Genomic DNA, 8971 nt, shown 5'->3' with positions numbered 1-8971 from the left:
TGTTCAGCATTTGGATTACTAAATTTGAACTGTGTTCATTTACCTTCCTCACATGAGTTTTGAAAAGACACCTGGAATGTGTCCTGTCTCCAGGAGGTCCTGATGCCCCCCACACTCAGACTTGTCTCTCCCCTCCCTTCTGCTGGCTCCCACTTGCCCAGGGTCCACCACTGAGCAGCCCTCTTCTTGTCTGACCTGCAGGTCCTTCTGGCCTTCTGACAGCCAACTGAGCTCCCTGGCTCCTGGGTCCGTGAGTTCTGACTTCTCTCTTTTCTGAGCAAGATGTTCCTGGTGGGCCTGACAGGGGGCATTGCCTCAGGCAAGAGTTCAGTGATCCAGGTGTTTAAACAGCTGAACTGCGCAGTTATCGATGTGGACGTCATTGCCCACCAGGGTGAGTTGCTGGAGGGGGCACCAGAGAGACTACACTGGCCTGCCCTCCCTCTTTCCTCAAGGCCTCAGATGAGGCCAAGGCATTTCTGCTGGCCTACGCTGTTCTGTGCCCCCTCCTCTTCCACCTTGCCCATTACTGACCTGGGGAGTCTGTGTGATCTTTCCTCTCTCCCCTAACTGCTTTCTCTCCTCTCCTTTTTGTTCTTTTTCTAGTTGTTGTTGAGAATAGACACAGCAAAATGTACACCAGTTCAACAGTTCCCACATGCACAGTGCAGTGACACTGATGATGTTCACCCTCCTCTCCTAAACTGCCCCTCCCCCGTACACCAACTCCCTGCTTCCTGAGGCTCTGTCCGGTCTTTCCAGTTGCTCTGGCAATGTGATCCCACAGAGATAGTTCTTCAAAGAGCACAGCGCTCAAGGCAGATCTGATTGTTACTGGTTAAGCGAACTTGGATCAGTTTGAGGACTGAGGTGTGCCTGATCCAAACCATGGTATTTTGTTTTGTTTTTTTTAAAGAAATACTTAGTATGAAAGTTTAGTATTTGATTCAGAATGAATCCATAACATTATTTCTACATGTACAGTGTTCTCATTCCATCCCACATCCCCATTCTTATTTTGAGAAATTTTAGAAATATAAAAAATAACACAAAGTAACTAGCTACCATAATCCACAATTAACCACTATCTTTATATATTTACTTAAAGAATTTTTCATTTTTAAAAGAAAAGGTGTTTGTATAAAACTGAAGCCCTGTTTAGCCAATCCCCACCTCACCTCCCACATTCATTGCCTTCCCTTAGCCACACTTCACACGCTTCACACAATCCATGGTAGTTTCAACAGCCTCATATGCATGTGAAAGTCAGACAGTGAATAAGGAAGACCCTAGAAGAGTGGATGCATTTGAGTTATGGTGTTGGAGGAGAATATTGAAAGTCCCATGGACTTGCCAGAAGAACAAACCAATCTGTTTTGGAAGAAGTGCATCCAGAATGCTCCTTAGAAGCCAGAATGATGAGACTTCATCTCTCATACTTTGCATATGTTATCAGGAAGGACCAGTCCCTAGAGAAGGACATCATGCTTGGTAAAGTGGACGGTCAGCAGGAAAGAGGAAGACTCCTAGTGAGATGGGTTAGCAGCAGGAGCAGCAGCAGTGGGCCCAAGTGTATCAACAATCGTAAGGATGGCTCAAGACCGGACAGTGTTTTCAAGCTGTTGTGATGTGTTTTCAAGCTGTTTGTTGTTGGCACTTAACAACAACAACAAACTTAACAACAACAACAAACTAAACTATTGTTTGACTTTAAGAAGCTTTGAGGGGATGTTTTGGTCTAAGGTTAACAGATGATCTGAGGGTAGTAGCTTCAGGGATTCATCTGGCCTCCATGGATCCAGAGAGTCTGGAGTCCTCCCCTCATTTTGTTTTTACTCCAACTGAAAGAAGCATTTTTTGGTTTCCTCCATCATCTTGCCTCTGGCCACTTGGGGTCCTCCAGCTGGCCTGGAGGCTCCCAAGAGTGATCCAGTCTCCTCCCTGTGCCGCAGTGGTCCAGCCAGGATACCCCGCGTACCGGCGCATTGTGGAGGCCTTTGGCACTGAGGTCTTGCTGGAGAACGGTGACATCAATCGTAAGGTGCTGGGGGACTTGATCTTTAACCAGCCTGACCTGCGGCAGCTGCTCAACACCATCACTCACCCCGAGATCCTCAAGGAAATGATGAAGGAGACCTTCAAGTACTTTCTCCAGGGTAAGATCCAGGGACAAAGTCCATGCCTTCTAGGGCCAGGGCCCTTCGTGACAGAAAGCTTGGCCAGGGTGGGGGGAGCTGGTTATCCAGGGTGGTCTGTTCACTCTATTCATGGGTACCACCCACCATGCAGAGCCCTGTACCAGCCCCAGAGGAAAGAAGCACATGTCCCCCAACTCTTAAGGAAGTTGACAATTTAAAGAGAAGAGACTCATGAGGCTTTTGATCCAGGATCCCTAGGAAGTAAGTTGATTTTTCTGGTGAGGATGGGAGTGGTCGTAGCAGAGACCTAAGACCTGACTTAAGTCCTGGCCCCTACAGTGTCTAGCTGGATGATCGGGTGGAGTGGTCCACACTCAGCCCGTTTCCTCATCTGTGTAGTAAGGATAAGAATGTCGACCTTGGAAAGCTGTTGGGAGGACTGAAAGTCCACATGTAGGACAATCAGTCACTATACACATGTAAACCACCATCAGAGTCAGATTTGGGACTGTTGAGCTGCCTGGAAAGTAAGTTTGTAGATGGAATGGAAGTTGAGTAGGGACCAGGGCAGATGGCAGAGGAGTTCTAACTGGGGGACAGTTATAAAGAAGCAGGCCTCAGTGGTCAGAGACAGCCAGTAGATAGGCCTGGCTCCAAGGACAGGAGAGAGTGTGAAGAGCTGGGGCCTGCATCACTGACAGGAAGCTGTCAGCAACATGTCCACAAGCCATACGCCACAGTGCAGGCCCTGTTCTTCACAGCAGTCACCAGGAGCATTGGGAAAGCAGAGGGCAGGGATTCTGGGTCAGGCCAGAGGCCGGCATGGGCCTGGCAGGTCTGTCTGCTAGCCTTTGGCTTATGAAGCCTCCAGTGTTGGCCTTGGGCTGAATGCTTGGCAGCCTATCTCCCTACAGTCAGACTAGACGTTCCTGCCTGGGGACCATAGGGGCGCCGCCTTCAGTTGTCTCCAGGCCTTTCCACTCACTCTCTTCCACCTTCTTGTGTATAGATTGGAGAACTTTCTTCCCCTCCCCCTAGCCAATACCTCCCTCTAGAAGGAAATGCAGACTTGACAGCCGTCCATGACATTGAGCCTCCAACTTCAGCCAGGCAGCGCTTGCTGGCTCCAGACAGCCTCCCCAAACCCATGGATCTGCTGTGCTCCCCCCATCACACCTTGCTACAACCCCCCTGAGCCACCCCCACTCCAAGAAAAGTCTCTGGTCTCTCTGCCTTTGTCCTGCTGCCTGTCTGTGCGAGTCTCCTCCTGTCTCCTGCCTAGGAGCGGAGCCTTCTGTTTTTCATTCCTGCCCTTTTGCATTTGCTCCCAGGCCAGTTACAAGTACATCTGCAGGGTTTCAAGGCAGCAGTGGCTTGCTCCTGAAATTAAGCGTAGGATGATAATGTCACCCTCTCCAAAGCTCTCCCACTGTGTCACCTACCCAGCCTTCCCACCTCCTACCCCCACCACCACTTAAATAAAAGCCAGAAAGCTCTTTTCAGCCCGATAAGGTGAAAACGGGACGACAGCTGTGGCTTGCACAGTCCCAGTTTTTCCCTGATGAGTATAACAAATACAACTGTCAAAGTTGGTCTAATCAAACGTCAGATAAGATCACCAGCTGTTGGGAGGTCTCTGTGTAGGCAGACGGATGTCTTCATCGAGTCAGGGTAGTCGGCAGAGCTTATCAAGCAGGAGGGATGTGACAGCTGAATAGCCCTTTGCCGAAGAACCAAGGAGCTGGCCCTGAGCTCCCACGAGGGCCCTGGAGAAAGGCCAGTGAGCGGAGGGGAGCCGATGGGAGTGGAGCAGGAAAGGGAGATAAGAGGCCCAGAGAGGAGCTGCTCTTGGCTTGTACTCCAAGGTAGGGGCAGAAGGGGGTGTCCAGCACTGCTAGCCTCCCTCCTGCCTGGAGCAATAGTCATAATAACCATCATTTATGGAGCACTTAGCAAGGGCCCAGGCCCGGGGGTGCAGAATGCGTTCACTCATTTAATCCTTGCCCTCACCCCGTGAGGCGGGTCGTTTTATTTTACTCCACAAATGAATACTTTAAAGGGCTCTCAAGGTCACAGGGTGGGCAAATGAGGGGCTACAGGCCAAGCCATGCCATCAGAATCTGTACTCTGGACCACTTCATTCAAGCCTAGGGGTCAGGAAGCTCAGCAGCTGGGGTTGCCTTGCCAGTTCCCTGCATCCCCTTGAGTGACCACCATGGAATTGGTCTTGTGTGTCTGGTTCTTTGGTTGGCAGTGTGTGGAGCTGGGTGGGCATCATCCCACCAGGGGTGCAGGCTCTGCCTTGTCGAGGCTCGTTGTCTCTGGGCAGCAGCAGTTTCTGCCCCGTTCCCTCACTGCTGCACACATCCCTGCCAGCTTGTTCACACACATACATGGGTTTGGTGCCCTAATGAGAACTGGTGGGTGTGAGCCACGGTGCACCCAGGCAGGCAGCCCAGGGACACATTGCCCACTCACAGTGGGTGAGGAAGCAGCTTTGACTGTCCTGGACTTGTGATGGGGAGGTGCAGCCAGCGCCTTTTACCTCACTGGAGTTGTTTCTGTGGTGTCAGTGATGAGTAGCTCTGCTGCCCCGAGTCTCCACAATGACTGGCTGTTCGGGCTGCTGCTGTCCATGTGAATACCTCTTAACTCATGCCTCACGTGGAGATTTGATTGAGGTTGGCACATCAGATTTTTCGAGACTGAACTCTTGAGGGGGAAACAATCCTTTTGGTTTTCTTGAGCAAAGATGAGATGAAGGAGGGCAGAAATGGCCATTGCTCCTGAAAACTCCCCCAGTCTCCTGCACTCTGCTTGGAAATGACAAGCCCTCGGGTTCAGGATGAAGGCCAGCTAACCTGGCCACTGTCAGCTTCACTTCACATTGCTGCGAGTCAGAGATACCTGCTTCTACCCGTATGGAGCTGTACCCCATGCTGGGGTCCTCCATCCACCCTCTCATTTTCAAGTATCAGACGTCCAGCCCCTTTTGCAGGCCAGTCCTAATGCCAGCCTTCCTGCTAGTCCGTGGAGCAGCCAGCCTGCAGTGGTTTTCTGCACCTTCAGTTCAGGTTGTGTCTGCCCTTGGAAGGTCTCTCCCACTGCCGGGAGCCCTCCCTCTAGGTCTGGTGGCTTCCTTCTCTCTTCCCACGCTTGGCACAAAGCCATCTTCAGTGTGTATTTGCAGAATGGAACTTGTGGGGTTTCTGGCCTCTCTCCAGGATACCGCTACGTGATTCTGGATATCCCCCTGCTGTTCGAGACCAAGAAGTTGCTCAAGTACATGAAACACACGGTGGTGGTGTACTGGTGAGTCTGTGGCCTGGCTCAGCCCCCACAGAGGCACAGGGTGGGGGGTGGGGGGTGGGGTGGCAGCTGTGCCCAGAGCCTATAGAAACTGACCTCCCTGGCCAACCCAGGGAAGTGGACCCTTTTGTCTGCATTGGTGTTGCCCCCCTTCTGTAAGTGCTTGGGATGGGCTCCCCCTGCTGGTCATTGGTGGCCATTCAGTCCAGAGCCTGACCTTCCTGGGCTGCATGTTGCTGTTGGCATTCACCGGATCCCCTTTTCCTCCCAGAGCACCTCTCAGCTTCCAAACCAGCTCACACTTTCATGGCTTCACCCACTTTACCTTTGATCAGGGGGTGGTCAGGACAGAGGTTGGTAGTTCTGAGTTCTAAAACTGGAAGGGGGAGTTAAAGGCCTTGTCCAGGATCCCCTATTGGCAACACCTGCATGGAGGGAAGTGACAGAGCTCATCTAAGGAAGGAGCGTAGTGCTCAGAATCCTCCAGCACATGAAGCAAACCAGAATCCAGGTTTGGCAAACAGGAGGCTCAAGCTGTCAGAGAACATTAGTCAGAGGTGCAGCCGGGTAACAGAATAGACAAGGCTGTGAGTGTGTCTGCTTTCCAGAAACTTCCCAGATACTCCCCCCAAGTGCAGCAGATCCAGAGGTGGGCACTTGGTTCTGTGGGTATTTGGAGTACAGGGTAGTTCTCAAGAGACTAATATGTGGAAGGCTCCTAGCACGCATCACCCTCCTCCTAGCTCCCCACCACAGGCTGTCCTTAAAGCCTGGTATGAATCACTGGAGCCTGTGTGTGGACTTGGGCTACTTCTTAGCTCTCCCAGGGACCTGTGTCTCCCATGTAAACTGCATGCAGTCCCTCTGGGTTCTTTGTTCCCTGTTTGTGGAAGGCTAGTCACCTGAGGCCAAATGGGCCCCAGGAAGACCTGGAATCCTCTTTGCCTTGGAATCTTAACGACACACTTAGAACTTGGTACCTGGGAATTTAAAACAGAAAAAGTCTTTTAAAATGTAGGTAAGGAGACAGAATGGGCTCATAGCGAGACCTAGACACAAGGTATGTTTGCAACTACAGATGACCTCAGGCCTGCCTTTGCGGTTGCTCTGTGTGCTGAGAGCAGAGATAGCCGTGGCTTCTGGTGATGAGTGGGGCTTTGGAGCCTCTACCTGCTCTCCAAGAGTTCCGGTCCAGCCCCATTTGCCAGTCAGAGGAGTCTTTGCCAGCGTCCTGGGCACCAGGCCTGCCCTTTGAGTATACGTGACCATATGACTCCTGGGAAATGCCAAAGAGCTATGATAGAATGATTCTTTGCTTTTTACTAAAGGAATCTATACTTTTCAAAAGTGAGGATCCCCTTGCGGATTGATTTTAATGGCAGCTATCCCTGGTATATCTGAAATAATATGGGACATTTACCCGAGTGATTATATCAAAATGTGATTTTCCACGTTTCGCAAGACTCTTGCCATTAGTGGAATAGGTGTTTGGGGGGCAATCCCATTACCATAATAGTAGCAAGCCTTAAGCGAACCATAGCAGGACTGTTTCTGGGTGCAAGGATGCTCCTTCACCTACCAGAGGCCCTGTGTCTCGACCACACCCTCAGAAGGATGTGCACCCACAGGGCCTCAAGCCATCTCCAGTTTCTCACCTAGATTTTCCCAGCCAGATTTGTGGTCCTCTGACTAATATTAGATAGTCCTTGTTCTCAGCCAAGCAGGGACTGGCTCTGTGACGAGTGTGTGGTCCTCCATATTGTCATGGGAGGGGTAGGCTGCCACCCCACGTGTGTCTGGCTTTACTTAATCTGCTTCCTAGGGCCCCCCAAGAGGGGACCAAACTGCAGTGATCAAAGCCTCCTATCTTATAACTGGAGAAACTCTGGTCTAGTGGCAAAGCAGAGAGACCCCAGATGGCAGAAAACAGTGCTGCAGCCTTTCCCCAAGTGTTCCCAAGGAGGTTCTTTGTTGTTGTGGGTTCAGGGAGGCTCTGAGGAATCCCATAAAGACCGAGGGGAGGTGGAGAGGACCCCATCCCCAAGGACTGATCACAGCCAGTCAAGCTGGGCAGTCCTGTGCTTTCAAGGGCAGGAGAGCAAGCTTCCTGAGGGAGGAGGAAGGCCCCAGACAATGTGAGGGTGGGTGGAAGAGGTCTTCTTTGAATTTCCTTTGGAGGAGGGAGACCTGGGTGCTATTCAGCTAACCTGTAGTGCTTGTCCTGTCCTGAGGACGGAGGGATCCAGTTCTCAATTCCCAAGTCCTTGTTCCTCTTTAAAGCACCTTGGGGCATGCCCCTCCCATTCATCAGTGACATCAAACACAGCATCTCAGCACACTGTTTGCTCTAGATGTGCATGTGGAGGCACGGAGAGGGATCTTTGTGGTGGCCCAGAATACTGTCTTTGATGCAGCAGCCCCAGCCCCAGGAAGTGTTTAGCTTGTAGGCACAGGCCTTTCAGTAAAGGGCACCCACACAGGGATCCAAAATGTAACTAATTCCAGGGAATCAAGTCATCCATCGTAAAGCTGGGAAAACTCAGGAAAAGCAGAAAGACCCCAGAGGGCAAAAAACAGCTGCTGCAAACCTCCCCTTGCCCATTTGTATTGAAAGGCTTAGGTGGCCCACAGAGCCATCTGGGCCCTCACAAGGAGGGGGGTGAGGGGATGGCCACTGAGCTTCCAATCCCCTTCTGCCTGGGGGTAGAACTCTGAGCAACCCCAGAGCTGGGTGGGACTCTAGGAAAAGCCTTAGCCCTGTAACTTGCTTAGGGAGAGAGGCTGGGTCTGCAGGGCCCCAGCAGCATTCTTACCTGTTTGTAGTGACCGGGACACGCAGCTGAAGCGGCTAATGCAGCGGAACAAGCTGAACCAGGAGGACGCAGAGGCCCGCATCTCTGCCCAGCTTCCCCTGAAGGACAAAGTCCACATGGCCCGCCATGTTTTGGACAACTCAGGCGACTGGAGCACCACCAAACGCCAGGTTATCGTCCTGCACGCCGAGCTGGAACGCTCCCTAGAATACCTGCCGCTGAGGCTTGGCATCCTTACAGGCCTGGTTGGCCTCGTTGGCCTCCTCTACCTGCTCACCCACTACCTCCTGCCTTCACTCTAGGCTGGTGCTCCAAGACAGAAAGCCCACCCCTCTCTCTCACTCACACATATACATACATATACAAATCTGGGCTGGGTGGACCTTCTGTGAATAGCATCCTATTGAAAACAGAAAAAGAAGTGTTGGTCACTACTCCTTCCCACCTTCCTCTCGCGTTGCCTAGAGAACAGTATCTGACAGCAAAAGATGGCAACACTCTGAGATGCTCTGTTCTAAGTGTCTTGCAAGCCGGGTGGGGAAAACTCTTGGTGGTCTTCACCAGTGTGTCAAGCTGGGTGAACCTGCTCTGAGCAGGTTTTCCCTCAGGGCAAAAACCTATTGGACCATTTGGCCCAAGGGCTTGCCACCTCCAAACAGTGTAGAGAGAACTGTCTTATGGGTAATGCTGTAGCCTAACTCTACCATCCTA

At 51.7% G+C, this 8971-nt stretch overlaps 1 protein-coding gene across 1 annotated transcript; it reads left to right on the top strand.

Moving 5' to 3' along the window:
* The first annotated feature begins 235 nt into the window (after positions 1-235).
* DCAKD (dephospho-CoA kinase domain containing) lies at positions 236-8562 on the top strand. The gene is made up of 4 exons (XM_006833715.1): positions 236-394; positions 1953-2156; positions 5363-5450; positions 8271-8562. Exons 1-4 carry the CDS (start codon positions 283-285, stop codon positions 8560-8562), a joined length of 696 nt encoding a protein of 231 aa, XP_006833778.1. The 5' UTR covers positions 236-282.
* Positions 8563-8971: the final 409 nt, after the last annotated feature.

The sequence above is a fragment of the Chrysochloris asiatica genome, unplaced genomic scaffold (genome assembly GCF_000296735.1).
Source record: "Chrysochloris asiatica unplaced genomic scaffold, ChrAsi1.0 scaffold00007, whole genome shotgun sequence".
Classification (NCBI taxonomy): domain Eukaryota; kingdom Metazoa; phylum Chordata; class Mammalia; order Afrosoricida; family Chrysochloridae; genus Chrysochloris; species Chrysochloris asiatica.
This window is presented reverse-complemented; position numbering and strand designations above follow the sequence as displayed.

What these genes read in the sequence shown, in the direction of transcription:
- DCAKD (XM_006833715.1), top strand. Translation starts at nt 283, where the DNA reads ATGTTCCTGGTGGGCCTGACAGGGGGCATTGCCTCAGGCAAGAGTTCA. An exon ending in CTTCAAGTACTTTCTCCAGG is followed by an intron (nt 2,157 to 5,362) that starts GTAAGATCCAGG and finishes GCCTCTCTCCAG; the next exon opens with GATACCGCTACGTGATTCTG. An exon ending in CACACGGTGGTGGTGTACTG is followed by an intron (nt 5,451 to 8,270) that starts GTGAGTCTGTGG and finishes ACCTGTTTGTAG; the next exon opens with TGACCGGGACACGCAGCTGA.